Genomic DNA, 20,257 nt, shown 5'->3' with positions numbered 1-20,257 from the left:
TACAACATCTATAATTCAGTAGACTGAGGAACATCTTTCTTTTTTTTTTTTTTTTTTTTTTGGATTTTTGGGCCACACCCGTTTGATGCTAAGGGTTACTCCTGGCTAAGCGCTCAGGAATTGCCCCTGGCTTGGGGGGACCATATGGGACGCCGGGGGATCAAACCGAGGTCCTTCCTTGGCTAGCGCTTGCAAGGCAGAGACACCTTACCTCTAGCGCCACCTCGCCGGCCCCAATCTTTCTTACTAAGAAAATCTACCTGGAAAGTACATCAGTACTTAAATAGTGAATGTTTGTTCATTCACCTACATGCATTTTTCTTCGTTTATTTTTGGATTCACACCCGGACCAAAAGTCAGTTAGTCGGGGTTTACTTTGACTCTTCACTCAAGAATTACTTCTGGGGTCCAGAGAGATAGCACAGCGGTAGGGCGTTTGCCTTGCAAGTGGCTGACCCATGACCGACATTGGTTCAAATCCCTGCTTTCCATATGGTCCCCCTTGCCTGCCAGGAGTAATTTCTGAGCACAGAGCCACCCCTGAGCACCGTTGGGTATGGCCCAAAAACAAAACAAAACAACAGCAAAAAAAAAAAAAAAAACCTACTTCTAGCAGGCTCAGGAAAACCAAATGGGATGCTAGGGATCAAACCCAGGTTGGCTGTGTGCAAGGCCAGCACTCTACCTGCTGTAGTATCTCCAGCCCTCCTACATCCTTTTTTTTTTTTAATTGGTTTCTGGATCACACTTGGTGGCACTCTGGTCATTCCTGGTTCTCTACTCAGAAATCACTCCTGGCAGACTCGGGGAACCATATGGGATGCCAGGGATTGGACTTGCTTGTAGTCAGCCTATGCAAGGCAAATGTCATACTCGCTGTGCTATCGCTCCAGTCACTCCTACATTTATTTTTAAATACTTTCTAGCTCTAGGTATTGTAGATTATATTTTTTATCATCCACTACTGTAAGTGCTCTAAAATCAACAATGATGACACTATCATTGTCAACCTTCCATATTACTGCTACATGTTAGGCCTTTTTCTGATTATATGGTAATAAATCAACTAGTTTATTTTTATTTATTTTTTTTTTTTTTTGGTTTTTGGGCCACACCCTGTGATGCTCAGGGGTTACTCCTGGCTATGCGCTCAGAAGTTGCTCCTGGCTTCTTGGGGGACCATATGGGACGCCGGGGGATCGAACCGTGGTCCGTCCTAGGCTAGCGCAGGCACCTTACCTCCAGCGCCACCGCCCGGCCCTAGTTTATTTTTCAAGTTTTAACATTTGTGGGATCACAGCAAGTGCTCAGGTACCATCTCAGCTGTGTGCAAGGGAAGTTCCCTTCCGTTTGTTACTGTTGTCATTGTGATAACTGTAGGTCACCACACTTGGCTGTAGTCCTTGTTGACGTTGCATATCTGGTTTGTGATACGTTCGTATTCAGCCTCAGTGATTGCTGGGCAATCACACACTTCAGTTAAAGTGCACGCATATATATGTATTGAGATTCTTATTTAGTTGTGATGCTTGTCCATGGTTCTGATCGCTGTGCTTATTGTGGGTCACTGTGGTTCTCCACACACATCCTTGCCAGGAGAGACACACACCTGGCTGTTACACACGTGGGAAGTTGCACATTGTTGTGGCATTGCCGACTCTCATAATTAAAGAGCTTAGTTTAAGTGGTTACATTTGACTTTCACAAGATTTTACAACTAGAAAATTAACATTTATGTTTTTCTGCCTCAAAATTACAGAATTAAGAATGCATAGGACTGAACATTCTATTTAGAAAAATATAAAAGAGTGCATATAAAGGATGACATTTGAATTGAGTCTTTCTGTTTTGTTTTGAGGCCACATCCAACAGTGCTCAGGACTTACTCCTGGCTCCTTTTCCAGGGATCACCCTTGCAGGCTTGGAAGACCTTGTAGGGTACCTGATGTACAATTTGTCCAGCCCCCTGAATTGAACCCGAAAGGGCAAGTAATTAGTTTGTTATTAAAGAGAGTTGTTGGGCCAGAGAGCTAGTAGAGGGGTTAAGGCACTCTCTTGGCTCCCAAATAACTTCAGTTCAATCCCTAACACTAATATGGTCCTCCAAGCATTACCAGGAGTGATCCCTGGATTGCCTAAGTATAGTCCAAAACCATGACTAAAAGTGTCATTTTGGGTGTAGGAATAGACTCAAGGTTGGGGAGGAGGGGCTGTTGAAGAGCCGATAGGTGTTTTCGGCTTGAGAGTAGGGGTGAGTAAGCAAGAGGTTGGCCAGGGTAAGCCATGTATCTACCAAGCTGCCCAAAGACTAGTGAGAGGGACTCTTATGAGGCCTAAGTTCCCAGTCCTAGAGCAAGAGTGTCCTGCGAATCGAATCCAACATACTGATTCCTTCTCACAGATATCAGAGGAAGAGATCGAAAGGATCATGTCTGGGCAGGAATTTAAGGAGGAGGCCAATCACTGGAGCAACCATGGCGACAGCGACCACAGTTCTCCTGGGAACAGAGCTTCAGAGAGCAACCAGCCGTCTCCGGGCTCCACACTGTCGTCCAGGTGAGCTTCGTAGCGGGCTTAGCTCTGAAAGGGGTTACACTCAGAAAGGAACCCACGAGAAACGGCTGGGCTGGGGGTTCCTGCCAGTCTCCCTCTGCCTTCAGGATGGGAACTAGGATGATGGAAAGCCTGCTTATTTCCCAGCCCATTTTTTGCTAAGGACCTTGAAAGTGTCAGCGGTCTCTTCTACAGTCTGATAAATGCTATAGATAGTATCTGTGTCCATAAATTCTTCACCTCACCAAATAGCTTATGTTAGCTTTTTCAATTTTTCTCTTACTTTCCTATAATAAACCACATGACAATAAGTTTCAAGAAACAAAGAAAACTTTGCAGTAGTCAGATTTGCTGCTATCATCAAATATCAGTTTAGAGAACTTAGTGACTCAAGCATCTTAGTTGTTCATTGTGAGTTAGAGGTTTTTAGCTACCAAGGAAAAGATCTCGCTGGAAATTTTTGATTTTTAATAGGTATTATTGACAAATGAGTGTAAGACTAGAAGGTAAATATTTGAGGTTACAGATTCAAGTTGTCTTGTCTCAACTACTGAGTTCTACCATTGTAGACCAAAGTAGCTATAGATGGTATGGAAGTAAGTAATCTAACTGTTCCAGTAAAGCTTCTTTTTTTTTTGTTTTTTTTGTTTTTTTTTTTTTTTTTTTTGGGCCACACCCAGTGACGCTCAGGGGTTACTCCTGGCTATGCGCTCAGAAGTTGCTCCTGGCTTCTTGGGGGACCATATGGGACGCCGGGGGATTGAACCGCGGTCCAGGCAAGGCAGGCACCTTACCTCTAGCACCACCGCCCGGCCCCATCAGTAAAGCTTCTTATCAAAGCAGACCTCCTTTGATCAGTATGCCTCCTTCTGTTATAGACAAATCTGGTTGATACTCGAGATTTTTTGTTTTGTTTTGGGTTTTTGGGCACACTTGGCTGCACTCAGGGATTACTTCTGGCTCTGCACTCAGAAGTCGCTCTTGGCAGACTTGGTCATATGGGATGCTGGAACCCATCCCAGTTTGGCTGCATGCAAGGCAAACACCCTATCGCTATGCTATCTCTCTGGCCCCTCGAGGGGATTTTTAAATTTGATAGTGTGGTCAGAATTCTACAGACTGGAGTGATAGAACGAGTAGGGTGTTTGCCTTGTACATGGCCGTTCCATAAGCCTGTGCACCTGATAGATGTCTGCAGGTGTCTAGGACCAGGAGCCTGGGGACCAAACAGCCTCAGTGAGAATTCCTTAAGATTCCCTGGTCTTGGGGCTGAGAGATAACATGGAGATAAGGGTGTTTGCCTTGCATGCAGAGGGATGGTGGTTTGAATCCCAGCATCCCATATGATCCCCCAAGCCCGCCAGGAGTGATTTCTGAGTATAGAGCCATGAGTAACACCTGAGTGCTGCTGGGTGTGACCCAAAAACCAAAAACAAACCAAAAAAGGGTAAGATTTCCTGGTCTTGGGGCCAGAGCAATAGAACAGTGGTAGGGAATTTGCCTTGCATGTAGCCAACCCTGGATGGACCCTAGTTCGATCCCCGCCATTCCATATGATCCCTGCCAGGAGTGATTTCCGAGCGCAGAGCCAGGAGTAACCAGAGTGCTGCTGGGTGTGGTCCAAAAACCAAACAAACGAAAAAGAATTCTCCAAAAAGGAAAATCAGATTCTGCCCTTTTTCTTGACATTGTAACTTTTGTTTATTCACTTGTTCCTTAGTTCCATGTGAACATAGGAGTTGTTGCCACTTGTTCCTTGCTAGAACATTTGTTCTGTAGCCTGGCAGGCACTTAGCCTGTCTATGGCTCAGTTTTTCTTGCCACTCATAAGTCCAAACACCCACCTCTGTCATCTTACGCTTTGAGTTTCTATTAAAAACTCTACAAGTGGTACCTGTACAAAGAATCCATTGAGCCAGTAAGAGTCTAGTTCCTGGTCTGTCCAGTGAGATTCTCTCTCTCTACCTCTCCTCTCTTTTCCCCACCCCCCTCTCTCCCCTCTCTCTCCCCTCTCTCTCCCCTCTCTTTTTCTGTTCAGTGCCTGTAACCATTCCGGAGAACATCTTTGCTCCTTTTGGTTCTTTTCCTTTGAGTAGGCAGCAGTCCTGCCAGCATTCTGCTTGACCCGAGGCTTTTCTCCCCAGTAGGTCTGTGGAACTAAATGGATTCATGGCATTCAGGGAGCAGTACATGGGCATGTCTGTACCTCCACACTATCAGTATATACCGCACCTTTTTAGCTATTCTGCCCACTCGCCGCTGCTGCCCCCGCAAGCTCGAAGTCTGGATCCCCAATCCTACAGTCTGATTCACCAGCTGGTATCAGCAGAGGATCTGGAGCCCCTGGGTACACCTATGTTGATCGAAGATGGGTAAGTGAGCCACATCATGTTTGGCCCCTCGTTTCCTGTTCCATGCCCCTAGTCCCTAGCTGGTACACCCCCAAAATGCAGAATGAGTTGGAGGTTAATGAATGAGCGAAGGTGACTCACACTTGAGAGAACAAGTTATTCCTTAGCCTTTGAAGTCGTGTTTCAGCATTTTTCTCTTGAGTATCTTTTCTCATGTGGGGTTATTTGTTAGTGCCTGTAGAATAGGGATTAAAGGTTTCTGTTTCTGCATGGGCCAAAGTGGGCCTAAGTGAGCTAGGCCCTGAGATGGGTCTGAACACTGCACCAGAGATAAGCTGTAAGTATGAGGCTAATCATCCATCATGTCTCAGACCCTTAATAAGGTGCACATGGTCCTAGCTGATCATGGCGGATCTTCCTGCCTGAGTGAGTGGAAGGAATATCCTCCTGAGTAGATAATAGGTCAGCCTTTAGGCCTACCTATATTGCTGCACCTATTATTTCTTTGGCCAGGAGTATAGGTTATTTTGTGTTATCTCAACTTAATGCCCCCACTTCCCACAATGAAATAAACAAAGCAAACACCAAAAATTTCTAAAGTTGGGGCCGGAGAGATAGCACAGCGGTGTTTGTCTTGCAAGCAGCCGATCCAGGACCTAAGGTGGTTGGTTCGAATCCCAGTGTCCCATATGGTCCCCCGTGCCTGCCAGGAGCTATTTCTGAGCAGATAGCCAGGAGTAACCCCTGAGCACAGCCGGGTGTGGCCCAAAAACAAAAAAACAAAACAACAAAAAAAATGTCTAAAGTTAATTTCCAATTTCAGAAGAGGAAATTTAAATATCTTCCCGAAGAGCACACAAAATCTTTGTTAGTCTGGACATGGAGGTGTGATGACTTGATCCGCCAGACCTTGAGAAGAAAACTCACGGACTCCTCTCTCATCCAGTCCAGTGCTGAGAAATGCTCTTCTCTTAATTCTCGGCCTTCCTCAAAAGGGCTGAGCAACAACAAAGTCCCCATCTCTCAGCACCAGGGGGCGCCATGAGAACAGGAAAAGTTCCTGAACAAATTCTGTTCTCTTTCAGCCCTGAGACTTCTTTCCCTGACTGTCCCAACCACCCTATGAAGCTTCATTGCAGAGTAACTGGAAATTATCCTTAGACAAAGAACATATTGGTCACCTACAATTTGGGTTTTGTTTGTTTGGAGCCATAGCCAGTGGTACACAGGCTTATTCATGGATCAGCACTCAGGAATCGCTCCTGGAGGGCTAGGGGACTATATGGGATCCATGGGATCAAACCCAAGTCAGCTATGTGCAAGGCAAACACCCTCCTCATTGAACGCTTGCTCCTGTCCTGGTCATCTACATTTAAAAGTCATACTCTCGGGCCGGGAAGGTGGCGCTAGAGGTAAGGTGTCTGCCTTGCAAGCGCTAGCTTAGGACGGACCTCGGTTCGATCCCCCGGTGTCCCATATGGTCCCCCCAAGCCAGGGGCGATTTCTGAGCGCATAGCCAGGAGTAACCCCTGAGCGTCACTGGGTGTGGCCCAAAAACCAAAAAAAAAAAGTCATACTCTCTGATTCATACACAAATGTCTCAGACTTCTTTCCTCTAGCCTCCTTATCTACTCCCATCTCTCCAGAAATTTCTACTTGCCCAATTCTGCCCCTTTATGATTCAAATAAAGTGAAAGCTAGAAGTCCTTGGTTCAAGGCAAGAAGCTCACTGCTGACCCTTTCTGCCCTAGGGCTGCCCTCACCCAGAGCCACCTTCTTACTCTCTCTGGCCAGTGGAAGTGACTTTTCCCTTTCCTGCCCCTAGATATGCTGTGACCCAGGCAGAACTGTTTGCCCTGCTCTGCCGCCTAGCTGATGAGCTGCTCTTTAGGCAAATTGCCTGGATCAAGAAACTGCCTTTCTTCTGTGAGCTCTCAATCAAAGATTACACGTGCCTCTTGAGCTCTACGTGGCAGGAATTAATCCTGCTGTCCTCCCTCACTGTCTATAGCAAGCAGATCTTTGGGGAGCTGGCTGATGTCACCGCCAAATACTCACCTTCGGATGAGGAGCTGCATCGGTAAGAGTTCTTGCTGGGAGGATGGTCCAGACAGCCCCTGTTTCATCCTTCTGAGGCAGGTTATCTGGTCTCAAAATGGTGGGTCCAACAAAACCACCCAGGGTTCACTTTTACTCTCTATCCACTAGCTCCACAGCTTTAGTCAATTCTTGGGTCCTTAGGTTCCAAATTTATAAAATAGCCTGGTAGCAATTCTCCAAAATGTGTGTGACAAGAGACCTGAGCTATAACACATTCGGATACGTATAGGGCATTTGCCTTACACGCCGCCAGCCTAGATTCGATTCCTGGCATCCCATATGGTCCCTGAGCCTTCCAGGAGTAACCCTAGCACTGCTGGGTGTGGCCAAAAAAAAATGTGTGACAAGTAAGAAATATTATGCACCGAAGCTTAGCTGAGTGCTAAGAAATTTTTTGGCCATGCTGGATTATTGAAGTAAAAATAATATATCTATAAAAAAAAATACTTTGCCTACAGGGTTAAAGTTCTGAGTTGTAATTTATAATGCAACAATCATACATTAGGACTCATTGTGTGCCAAACACTAGATTTGGTATTTCATATTGTTATTTTGGGGAGAATTGTTTTCTGTTTTGTTTTGGAGCCACGCCTGACAATGCTCAGAGGTTACTCCTGGCTCTGTACTCTGGAGTCACTCCTGCTGGATTCAGGAAACATGAACTGCCAGGGATTGAACCCAGGACAGCCACATGGAAGGCAAGCACCTGTATACTGTACTATCTCTCTGAGTCCACAGTATATCATATTGTCTTGTTTTATTTATTTCTCAGTCTTTAACATTGTAGGTAATAATTTTTTTGCTTTTTGGGCCACACCTGGCAGTGCTCAAAAATCATCCCTGGCAGGCTCAGGGGACCATATGGCATGCTGGGAATCAAACCTGCGTCTGTCCAGGGTTGGCCGCTGCAAGGCAAACGCCCTACCACTATGCTATCACTCCGGCCCTTGTTGGAAATATTAAACCTGCCTTATAGGTGAGAAATTTCAGACAGACTTATTCTTGAAGTTTGTAGGTTAAATCCAGAGTTAAGGGGCTGGAGTGATAGTGACTGTGGGTAGGGCACTTGCCTGACCCAGGTTAAATCTCCAATATGGTTCCCTGAATATCTCCAAGAGTGATCTCTCGAGCGCCGAGCCAGGAATAATCCTGAGCATTGCTAACTGTGGCCCAACAGACAAATAAACAACTAGAGTTAAATGTGAACATTGTTTGCCCAACTAGACAGCTTGGACTCTTTCTTGGGGTTGGGGCTGAGGGATGGTGTCACAGTAAAGGGTACTTAGATGCTCTTCTGGTGCTTGGGGGACCATACAATGCATCAGCCCATTTGAGTCATCCTTTGACTATTAAACTCCAGTCCTTTAAGTTGTCTCTCAGATGCAACCCAAAAGCCTAAGCTTAGGTGCCATGAAATGGGAAGGAAGCTCAAGAATGGGGAGACCAAGTGGGTCCCCTTTTCTGCTTTGTAACCAGACTCATCCCAGTTGAACAAGGCCCTGTCTAGAACATTATTCACTTGAGCATCTAGAAGACTTAGAGCTCATGGTGACACCCCCAAATGACCCATTATGATGATTTTCTTGGCTTCCTATTTTATGTGATTTCATACATCAGAAAATTAAGGCTTAAGTCGTAATTCACATATGCGTTTCAATATTCCCTTTTGTTGGGCAGTTTAAAATAAGTGTGGTAGTCTTAGGAGCACCAAGAAAAGGGAAGAAAATAGCCCCGCATTCTCTGCTGGAGTACTGGGTTGCATCTTGCTTCCCTGCACAGACACCAGGGCACATAAAGACTCGGAACAGACCTCCAAAACGACCCTAAATGGTAGGCTGACCAGTGCGATGATTCTGGTTGCTAACCCCCAGGCTTTATATTTTCTTATTAATGAGCTTACTTCAGGGTGATTTGTAAGTACCAGTTTTTTAAACCCAGCTGACACTTTGTTATGTAAACACAATTAATCTGATATTGCAGATGACCTAACCCCTTGTCTTGAGTCTCTAATTCATTGTTTGCATCGAATTGTTTGCATAGTAGACAGCTTGCTCTGATAGTGTCAGAGTGCCTCGCTGGTCCAGCAAGCCCTCCTTTCCTGTTCTTTGGATTCCCTGAGTCAGGACTCTGCTTTGGCAAGATTGCTGGATTTTCTCAGGCCTCTGCAGGTAGAACAGAATCTCTGGCTCTAAAGGGCTTTACATACTAGACTTTGAGCTTCAAGCGCACCCCATTCCAAGAATGAGGCACGGGTTGGTAACAACTGAATTAGGAACATTTTATTTCCTAAGAAAGTTTCTTAGCAAAATGAATTTCAAGCTGGACTGTTTATTATAATAGTCTATGCATAGCGGCGTTTGCCTTGAAATCAGCCGATCCAGGACCAAAGGTGGTTGGTTCAAATCCCGGTGTCCCATATGGTCCCCCGTGCCTGCCAGGAGCTATTTCTGAGCAGACAGCCAGGAGTAATCCCTGAGCAACGCCGGGTGTGGCCCAAAAAAACCAAAATAATAATAATAATAATAATAATAATAATAGTCTATAGCCTCAGTTAGCTTTTATTAATTTATTTTGGTTTTTTTTTTGGGGGGGGGGCCCACAACCAGCAATACTCACAGGTTACTCCTGATGTAATATTAGCTCGGGGGAACCATATAGGATGCCAAGAATCAAAACCCCCAGGTCTGCCACATGCAAGACAACTGGCCTACCTACTATCACTCTAGCCCTCTCCAATGGCTTTTTTTGTTTGTTTGCTTGTTTGTTTTTGAGTCATACCCAGCGGTGCTCAAGGGTTACTACTGGTTCTGTGCTCAGAAATGCTTCTGGTAGGCTCGGGGAACCATATGGGATGCCAGGAATCGAACCGGAGTTCGTCTTGGGTTTGGCTGCGTGCAGGGCAAATGTCCTACTGCTGTGTATTGCTCTGACCCGCCAATGGCTTTTTACTTAAAATAAATTATAGGGGTTGGAGAGATGGCACAGCAGTAGGGCGTTTGCCTTGCACACAAGTGCATGTGATTTCATACTCACTTGTTGAGCACTGTTTTGCTTAGTTGGTTGGCTTTTGGGCCAACATGTCATCCATGCGCAAGGCAAACGTCCTATACGCTATGCTATCACTCTGGACCCAGCTGAGCAACTTTTGTATTGGATGGGCTTCCGGAATCACAGATGGTACAGATGTGATGTGCTAGGTGGGGGGAACTACTCCACTCCAAAATGTTCTGGAGTTTATAATGCTAGGATCAAACCGGTGAATTCCCTTACACAAAGCCCATTTTGGGATGTAGGAACTGCAAAATAAACAGAAAGAGAACACAGCCTACAGTGCAGGGTGGGACTGGAGCAGACATGGGGGCATTGGAGGAACTGTGCAAGCACAGACTGGGAGAAGACAGGATAATGATACATAGTCCCCAAAGTTAAAGAATCTGTTACTGAAAACAACAGCGCAATCCTGTGGGTCAAATAAATTGTGAGGTTGTATCTTAGAAAGATAGATCCCTGTGATGTCAGGACATTCAGCTTGGAGGGCTGCAGTTACACTTGGAGGGCTGCTGGTAGTTCCATAGCTCCTGAGAAAGAACAAGACCTGGACATGACTGCAGTGACCATGGGGAGCAGAGAAGGCAGCAGCAAGGGGTAAGGTCAGTGGGACATCTGAGTGTGAAAAGTTGAGGCTGTTGCTCAGCAGATAGGTACTAGTTCACCTGGCAATGGAGTCTTAAGAACAGGCTAGGAGGTGAGTTTCCTCCTAGCTTCTGAGTGTGTCTGGAAGAGGAAGCAGCAGGGCTGCCTTCAAGCGCCTCCCTGGGAAGGCGCCCACTTGCTGCTGGAAACCCAGGCAGGCGTAGAGTCTGTAATTGGCCAGAGCTTTCTTCTACCTCGACTGCTCCCGTGTTACTCCCACAGCTCAGGAGTGCAAGTGAGTTCCTGCTGTCACAGAAGGGCTTTTCCCGGATGATGCATGACCACCTCCTTTCCTCTCTCAAATATTGGAACAAATTTATGATACTCATTTTCCTTAATCAGGCTGTTATCTGACAATGAGCTGGGTGAGTTTGATTAAAACAGTTTGTAGCACCAGCCAGTGACTTGCTCCTGGCCCTAATCAGACTCTTTCCCTTTTGGGTAAAGATACTTTACTCTCAGTATGGGCCTTAATGGGCAGTTCTGGCTCGTGAGAGCTTCGAGCTGTATTTCTAACACATCTGGAAAGTTTCCCTGCCCAGAGCTGTTATGAATTTCAGGAAATGGATGCAGTTTTGTTTTGCTTTCTGTTTGTTTTCTGTGTAAGGCCACATCTGACTGAGTCAGAGCTTACTCCTCTAATTGCTCACGGACCCTGGGGGGTACCAGGGATTAAACTCAGACCAGCTGCATGCAGGGCACGGGCCCTACCCATTGCACTTCTATCTGTACCTAAATATTTTTTTTCCCTTGTGATACGGGGACTGACGACACTCTTAAGAATGATAATAGCAGGGCTAGAGAGAGAGTACAGTGCGTAAGACCCTTGTCTTGCATGCAAACAACCTGGACTTCATCCCTAGCATCTCATCTGGTCCTGGAGCTCTCCAGGAGTAGTTTTTGAGTACAGAGCCAGGAGAACCAAGAGTACCACCAGGTACGACCTCAGAAAAAAATGGTAATAGCTAACAGCTACTGTTTGTTATACCAAATCTCATCTGAAATGTTTTATAGGTTTTTTTTTATTATTTTTTCCTCACCACCACCTTTTTTTGGGGGGATTGGGGCCACACCCGGTGGTGCTCAGGGGTTACTCCTGGCTGTCTGCTCAGAAATAGCTCCTGGCAGGCACGGGGGACCATATGGGACACCGGGATTCGAACCAACCACCTTGGGTCTTGGATCGACTGCTTGCAAGGCAAACGCCACTGTGCTATCTCTCCGGGCCCTCACCACCACCTTTTGACACCTGTACTAATTGCTCTACTGTACTAATGCCTGTTCTCTCTGTCCTACGAATGCAGAGCATGAGATTCAGAAATGTGAAATCACAGGTTACAAAGCAAGAAAACCATGGCATGAAGATCATCCCCTAAATCTTTTACTCTATGTTAAATACTTGAACTTTCTCGAGTGTTTTGTCTTTCTGAGACGTGTCTGTCTTTCCTGCTGAAATCTGTCGGTTCTGAGATGTCTGTTCCTCTAAGGTTCATTTAGAACAAAGGGGAAAGAGACTCTGGGGCTTCTCCAGTCCCCTTAATGGGACATAACTTATTTAGTGTCAGTTTCAATTGCTGATTGAATGGTCCAGTGGTTTGGGGGATATTGGCAGGAATGTTTTCCCTGTCCCAGAATGTGTGCATAAGGGGAACCTGGAAGAAGAATGGGGGTGTTTGTTCAGTTTTCTGTCTTGCCTGCAGATAACTTGTAGACAGGGAAGGCAGGGTGTCGGGCGTGTGGGGTGGGCAGATGTGGAGGAGGCGCGGCTCAGGGGAAAGCACGCCTCTGGAACAGAGAACAATTTGTTTATCAAGGGGTGGGATGTGGGGTGTGGAGGAAAGTTTCACAGCCGGGCTGTGCAGGCTGAGTGGGGGCCACTGGGCTGGCTGCCAGCTCCCCACCACAGCCAGGGCTTCCTGATGGGTCCTGCCTGGGAAATTTGGAAAAGAAGTGTGTGTTCTCCCTCAAAGAAAGGGCAGAGCTGGAGCACATGCGCTGGCCAACACTGAGCCAGGAATAGGCTTGGCACTGCTGGCAAAGGGTCCAGTTGATAGCCACACACCTGCAGCTTCTGCGGTGCCAGTGCCAGCACTTGGGGCAAGAGGTACTGATTAGGAGGGAGTGTGTTATCTTCGCTGACTGTTTCTGCCCGGCCACCAGATAGATGCTGGCATCGCTGTTGTGCTCATGGTCTCCTTTCTCTGCTCTGCCCTATTCCGTTCTCACCCTCACCCTCCATGCAGATACTGAGGAAGTTTGTAGCCTAAGAAGTCCTAGGATGAGGAGAGTTCTCTGCTCCCTTGCGTCCTGTCCCTGTGTCAGCCCCTGCAGGGTCAGCTCATAGCAAAGGCAGCAGCAACTGAGGTTGGATCCAAGCTGAGTTGGCATTGGGGACACGGAGCTCCTGAGGGTGTGTGGTGATGGAATATACTAAGCCTTTCCAGGCACCAGTAAAAAACAGTATATTTGAGCCAGAGAGCCCAGAGAGTTGTAGCCTACGCATTGCTTGCAGGAGGCCTATCTATGTTCAGTCCGTGGCACCTCACAGTCAGTCAGTCCCCTGACCACCTCTGGGAGTAATCATTACACAACTGGGTCAGGAATAACCACTAAACACCACCTAGTATAGCCCCCCCCCCCCCAAACAGAAGAGTAGTACAGTTAAGGATAAGACGTTGTAGTGCTAAGAAAGTAACAGGCTTGAATTTAAAAACTGGGGCTCAAGCCTTGGCCCCATGACCCCCTTACTGCTGTAACCTTCGGGGGGAAAGTGTCCTTCCCTTGTTTCCTCATCCCTGACAGGTAATACTTCCCTCACAGGTTCCTGGGAGAGTAAGATTTAAGAGCTGTAGCTTGGGCACAGGAAATAACCTGAACTTTTGTTTCCATATGTGAACAGAGAGTCCTGGAGTAATCCTTTTGTGGATATTTTGTAACAATCCAACGAAATAAATATTTGTTGCATATTTATAAGAGTGCCTAACAAGCAGCACTCAACCAACGGTTGGGTTTAATCAGGTTGTAAAAGCATGAGGCCAAGCACAGGGGATAGCGAAGTTAGCCCCAAGTTCTGCCCTCATACATGGGGTTTGGTTGGCTAAAAGAAACTCCACAGGACTGAGTGGAAGTCACATGCCGAAGCTGGCATGTGATTGTGGCTAAGCCCCCTCGTGCTTGAGAGGTACAGGTGGGCTCTGGCCCTTGCAAAACCTTTACAAGTCACTGCTACAGTGGTAGTTCCAGCCCACACAGAGAGTGTGTGATATATCAGGAACCTAAGGGAACCCTACCCACAGAGGCCTTGGCCCTTCATAGGACTGTAGGGTAATGCCCAGACAGGAACAGATTACCAAAAGCTGCCCAGGGGTGACTCATGACCCTCTGGCTGAGTTAGATCATGCATTCGTCTCAGGGCAGCCCTCTCAGAGTGCCTCCGGAACTGACCCTTGCCTTTTCTTCTTTTTTCATTCTCTCCCTTCTCAACCTTCCCTTTCTCTATTGTCTGGGAGTTCCACTCAGGCCTGGCTTTGCTCACACATTGGCAATGATGTGCTCACACACTGCTTGCCAGCAATCAGCATGTGCTCGCTGGGGGGCCAGACATCAGGTTGTAGCGCTTGGCTTGCACTTAATCTCTGGGGTCTCACTCTTTCATTGAGGTGCACACGTTACCTTTACAGTGCTCGTTGGGTAACGGGCTGTCACAGTGCTCACATACTCCTTGCCAGGAATCGCACTTCCTGGCCATATCACTTGCTAGCAGCTGTGATTGCTAGAGATTGCACCCTTTTGTGGTTATCACGCACAACTGGCTCCAGAAATTGCTTGTGGCACCAGATACCAGACAGCAGAAGTACCTGGTTCAAACAGCAGTAACTCGAATCACACTCAGCAGATGTAGCAGTACTAGGGATTGAACTGATGACCATGGCAGACCTTCTAAGGTACTAAGATATTTCTTCCTGACCCTCACTTTTAGAAACTCTTGCTTCCACGGTATTAAGCTTTTATCTCCTTTGTTTAGTGGCACCTTCACCTCTGGTTTGGAATGCTTAATTCCTGGCTCAGCACTGAGGAATTATTCCTGACAGTGCTTGGGATGCCGGGCATCGAACCCAATTCAGCAGCATATGCAAGATAAGCGCCTGACCCACTCACTATACTAGCTCTCCAGAACTGGAATTATAGTTTGTCGTCTGCATGTTAGTGATCATCATCTTAAGCCCATAGGGCTGAGAAAATGAAAGAAATTATAACACAAAATGTCATTAATCTCACGTGGCATGGAGGCTCAGTTCATGTTTTCCTCACTCCCCAGCAGAAATCAGCAGTACCTATAATCTTTTTTATTGTGCATCATCTCAGCCCTGCTAGAAGTGAGGAACCTAAATAAACGCAATTGGCCGCTTTTTCTGCGGTGTAGCAAAGGCTCCCAGAGTCACCATGGCAGCTGCAGTGAGTCTCGAAACTGCAAGTCAACAATAGCAGTATCTCAATAATGCCGTGCTTTCCACATTTACATCTTGAACCTCCTCTGGCTCTTTCTACCCAAGCAAGCAAGTGTTATTATTTTGCAGAATGTTATTAATTCCCCGTGGGAGGCTCTGTCCTCCCTTTCCTGGTATCGGAGCCCACTAGTAGTAACCTGTGTCTGTTCTCCAGATTTAGTGATGAAGGGATGGAGGTGATCGAGCGGCTCATCTACCTGTATCACAAGTTCCATCAGCTGAAGGTCAGCAATGAGGAGTATGCTTGCATGAAAGCAATTAACTTCCTCAATCAAGGTGAGTGGCAGAGGGGAGGAAGCAGGAAAGACCTTTTTGAATGTGGTGCTGGGCATCAAAACCAGGGCGTAATATGTAGACGTGAAGCATATGCTCCACCACTGAGCTACAGCCCTGGCCCTGGGCTTTTTTTTCTTTACCTTTTCATTACTATTTGCCTCCTTGTACTCCTGACTCCATTTTACCTTCAGACCCCACCACACCGAATTTGTCTCCTCATGCGGGGCCAGTCTTGGAAGGCCTGTGCTTCCTTCACCATCTTCTTACCCCTCTCAGCACTTGGGTTATTTTTCCTTCCAAGTTAAATGCCACTGTCTCTATAACTCATAGAGGAAGGAAGAGGATTCGCTTTGTTTAGTCAGTTTTAATGCATTTAAACGCAGACACCAAGGACAGTACATGCGTCATTTAAAATATGTCCCAAGTTTACCATCGACTGAAGAGGAGCCGTATGATGAAACTGTTGGTGATAAGGCCTCGGTGACAGGCTGGCAGTGAGTGGTTCTGATGGCAGAAAGGGGGGGGGGGGGCGTGCATAAAAATTGCACACACATTCCTCAAGTATGGTACGGGTTGTTTGTTTTTGTTATTTGTTATTTGTTTTGTTATTTGTTTTGTTTTGCTTTTTGGCATGGTGGGCCACAACCAGCTGTGTTCAGGATTCTGTGCTCAAGTATCACTCCTGGCAGGGAGGGTTTGGTGGACCATGTGAGCTCTCTGGGATTGAACCTGGATTGACTGTGTACAAGGCAAGCACCTACACACCATATCATCTCTCCGGCCCCAAAGATTCTTTCTTGTTATCGTCTTTAATTTGCTGGTGTAGGGGGTACCCAAGCAGTGATTAGAGGGCCCTGCTCCATTCCCAGGAACACAATGCCATTCAGGCTGGAAAGTTCACTGCTAAGATCTGGTGCTGTAGTATTACTTGGGCCCAGTTGTGTAGGAGGCCACCAGAGCCACCTGGCAGTGTTCAGAAAACCAACCTTCAGGACTGTTCCCATTAGTATTTGGATGAGTCCAGAAAGTCAGAATTCCCTCCTTTGTGCCTCTTCCCCTCGACTGACCAAGCCTTCTCCTCACCCTCTACCTGCTTCCCAGTGTTTCTTGCTCTTTTTTGAGGTTCTGCATGCCTGCCGTAGACCAAGCCCTGTCATAGACATGGCCTCGGAATTGGTTCTGATGGCACTTGGCACATGACTTGAGCATCAGGGAGAGATCAATAGCAAATACTTGGGGTGGGGGGGGGAAGAAATCTGAGATGGAGGGGTTGGAATGATAGCATAATGGTAGGGTTTTTGCCTTTCATGTGGCCAACCCCGATTAGATTCGTTTGATTCCTGGCATCCTATATTGTCTGTCCCCCTAATAGAAATATAGGGGGACAAACACCATATGGTCCTTCGAGCCTGCCAGGAGCGACTTTTGAGCACAGAGCCAGGAGTAACCTCTGAGTGCTGCTGGAGGTAGCCCAAAAACCAACACGCCCCCCCCCCCCCAAAAATCTGAGATGGACCTCAAAGGCTTTGTAAGATTATATGTATGAAGAGAGAGGATAAAGTACAGGGGTAGGGGAACTATGAGATGGAATAGACCAGAATTACCCCAGAAGACCATGTGTACAAACATAAATTTATGTTTATGTTTTTGTTTGTTTGGGTAGGGGCTTGGTTTTGCTTTGGGGACACACCTGGCCATGCCAGAATTTGACCAAGGTTAGGAAAGCACCTTTACCCTTGTGCTCTCTCCTAGCCCCCTCAGCATGTGTTTTTTGGCCAGCTCCAGCAGAGGACATATTTAGAACTACTGAAAAGGTTAAGTTGGAAAAGGTACATAATTCATTCAGTTGCCCAATGTCCAGTGGTGCCTGTGTTGAGCCAAGCTCTGTGCTGAGCTCTGCATATGAGGTTGAGAAAGACAGACTAGACCTGAAAGGCTCCATCGAGGGGTTGTGCCTTCATCTTCCTTCTCTTATCCTGAACATTGTTCCTCCATGTCCTAAAGAAAAAGGCCCCTGTTGTGACAGTATTTAGGAACTTGCAGCTGAAGATGCACGAATCCCGGGAGCCAGGGTTTCTTCCATATCCGAACACTCCTCCCATTTCCTGCTTTGTTTTTGTTGGTTTTTTTCTCCACAGATATCAGGGGTTTGACCAGTGCTTCACAGCTGGAACAGTTGAACAAGCGTTATTGGTACATTTGCCAGGATTTCACCGAATATAAATACACACATCAGCCCAACCGCTTTCCTGACCTCATGATGTGCTTGCCTGAGATCCGATACATTGCAGGTAACATTTCTAAAGTAATTCTCAAAATTCTGTGTTACGGGCCCAGAGAGATAGCACAGCGGCGTTTGCCTTGCAAGCAGCCGATCCAGGACCAAAGGTGGTTGGTTCGAATCCCGGTGTCCCAGATGGTCCCCCGTGCCTGCCAGGAGCTATTTCTGAGCAGACAGCCAGGAGTAACCCCTGAGCACCGCCGGGTGTGGCCCAAAAACCAAAAAAAAAAAAAGAAAAGAAAAGAAAATTCTGTGTTTACACAGGAATTTCTGTTGTGCTGTGTTCTTGACCACTTCCCTTCCTTTGGGGGAGATTTTGGACTCCCCCAGGGGTGCTGAGGTGTCCTAGTGGTGCTCGAGGCACCAGGCGGCATCAGGGGTTGAACCAGATTTGGCCTGAGGCATCTTGATACCTATCTTGTCTCTCTGGCCCTCTTCTGCACACCTTGCATGTATATGGTCCGACTCCTAGCTGTGGCATGTAGGCAGACCAAGCTTGCATTTTGGACCATTCTAACTAGAATTTGTTCTTTTTGGGAGGGAGAGTTATTTATTTTTTTTTAAAGTAAATTGTAATTCTATCCCTGTTTTCTTTTAGAAATTTTTCATTCACATAGATTGAGGGTTTGGGAAGTGGGTTGTGTTGTTGTTGTTGTTGTTGTTGTTGTTGTTGTTGTTGTTGTCTTTGTCATCTGGAATTCACCTGTCAGAAAAGTTCCTTGCCAGGAACATTTGACAGAAATTTTTGTTTTGTTTGTTTGGAGGCCATCCAGGGTGTGTGCTCTGGGACCACACCTGATGGTATTCAGGGATACTTGGCATCTGTGGTACCAGGATTTGAAGCAGAGTTGCAGCTGCATGCTAGTCAAGAGCTTGTGTACGCTCTTACCAGCCCACAACAGAGTATCTTTGGAATAGGTGTTAGGTAAAGTGCTAAAAATTCAGGCACTTAAGTATTAATAACATTTGAGAAATGGTGCTTTGGTTCAATGAAAGATGTAAAACATAGTCATAAATAAAAGCATTTCAGTGTAGCGTCCTGTCTTCTATTGCTATTGCTTTATTTTATTTGCTAATGAGTCTTATTTATAGTACCTAGCATATTCTGAGGATCAGTGGAGATATAGCAGAGGGATTAAGGCTCACCCTAATTTGAATCCCCAACACCACAGGGTTTGCCCAAACCACCCTCCAAACTCCCAATGAAGGAAAAGTAGAAATGTGGTCTCTGGGTTGAGACTTGAGCCTGTAAAATCCAGTTGAATGGGGCCAGAGCAATAGTACAATGGGTAGGGCATTTGCCTTAGGTGTGGCCCACCCAAGTTCAACCCCTGGCATCCCATATGGTCCCATGAGCCTGCCAGGAGTGATTCCTGAGCACAGAGCAAAGAGTAACCCCTAACAACCACTGGATGTAGCCAGAAAAAAAAATTCAGTTGTATTATTTTTTGTTTCATTCCTTGCCCTTATTGTCTTGATGACTGACAGTTATGCATATTTGATTGTGGTGTTTGCACACACACTTTGTTGCAGCAAACCAAAGGTCAAACACATTTTGTGGCAAGTATAATGGCTGGGGTGGTACTGTGGATTAAAACTCATGCATGGGGAGCCAGAGTGATACAGCACAGCAGGTAGAGCATTAACCTTAGCATGTGTCCTACCTGGGTTTGACCTCCAGCATCCCATATGGTTCCCCTGAGCCTGCCAGGAGTGACTCCTGAGTGCAGTGCCAGGAGGAACGCCTAAGAACACCTGAGTATGGCCCAAAAACAAACAAACAACACAGCATCAAAAACCTCAACTCATGCCTCAAACTTGCAAGGTAGGCACTTTGCCACTGAACTCTGCCCAGACCCCAGTAACATAATCAATGCTAATGAGAGAACTGACAGATGTTGTCCTGGCTACTGCTGCTGCAGTGACCTGAGGTCACACACATACAGTTGTGGTACTTGTTGGGGATTGCACACAAAGGTTACTTGACAACCTTTTTTCCTCCTGTTTTTGAACATGGTACAGTAGCAGATCTTATTTGACTGTTGGAATTTTACGGGTGTTTTTCATTATGTTTCAACATTTTTAAAACAGTTGTACAAATGATATACTGATCAGGGGCTTTGTGGTATAAAGTGAAGTTGGTAATTAAGCCTCACTCTCCCTTAGCAGAGTTGGGGTCTTGATCCTGGTAGAACTTTGAGCCACCTGAGAAACTTTAAAATAAAATTTTTGAGAGAGAGAGAGAGAGAGAGAGAGAGAGAGAGAGAGAGAGAGAGAGAGAAAGGGAGGGAGGGAGGGAGAGAGAGAGAGAGGGAGAGAGAGGGAGAAAGGGAGGGAGGGAGGGAGGGAGAGAGGGAGGGAGGGAGAGAGAGAGAGAGAGAGAGAGAGAGAGAGAGAGAGAGAGAGAGAGAAATATAGTAACTAAGGCACTTGCCTTGCATGTAGCCACAGCACCATATCGTTTTCTGAGTCCTGCCAGAAATGATCCCTGAGCT

The 20,257-nt window shown here is 46.5% G+C and overlaps 1 protein-coding gene across 1 annotated transcript in view; it reads left to right on the top strand.

Annotated features, from left to right (window-relative positions):
- The window catches only part of NR6A1 (nuclear receptor subfamily 6 group A member 1), a gene marked incomplete at its 5' end in the record, with an annotated part of 47,833 nt that overhangs the window by 24,928 nt on the left and 2,648 nt on the right, over positions 1 to 20,257 (top strand). The window contains 5 exons of the mRNA XM_049774217.1: positions 2,402 to 2,556; positions 4,701 to 4,925; positions 6,730 to 6,984; positions 15,360 to 15,481; positions 17,620 to 17,772. Coding sequence (XP_049630174.1) covers positions 2,402 to 2,556; positions 4,701 to 4,925; positions 6,730 to 6,984; positions 15,360 to 15,481; positions 17,620 to 17,772 — 910 coding nt within the window. The remainder of the gene's footprint in view (positions 1 to 2,401; positions 2,557 to 4,700; positions 4,926 to 6,729; positions 6,985 to 15,359; positions 15,482 to 17,619; positions 17,773 to 20,257) is intronic.

The sequence above is a fragment of the Suncus etruscus genome, chromosome 5 (assembly GCF_024139225.1).
Source record: "Suncus etruscus isolate mSunEtr1 chromosome 5, mSunEtr1.pri.cur, whole genome shotgun sequence".
Lineage (NCBI taxonomy): Eukaryota > Metazoa > Chordata > Mammalia > Eulipotyphla > Soricidae > Suncus > Suncus etruscus.
The sequence above is the reverse complement of the archived record's forward strand: the minus strand, read 5'-3'. Positions and strand labels throughout refer to the sequence as shown.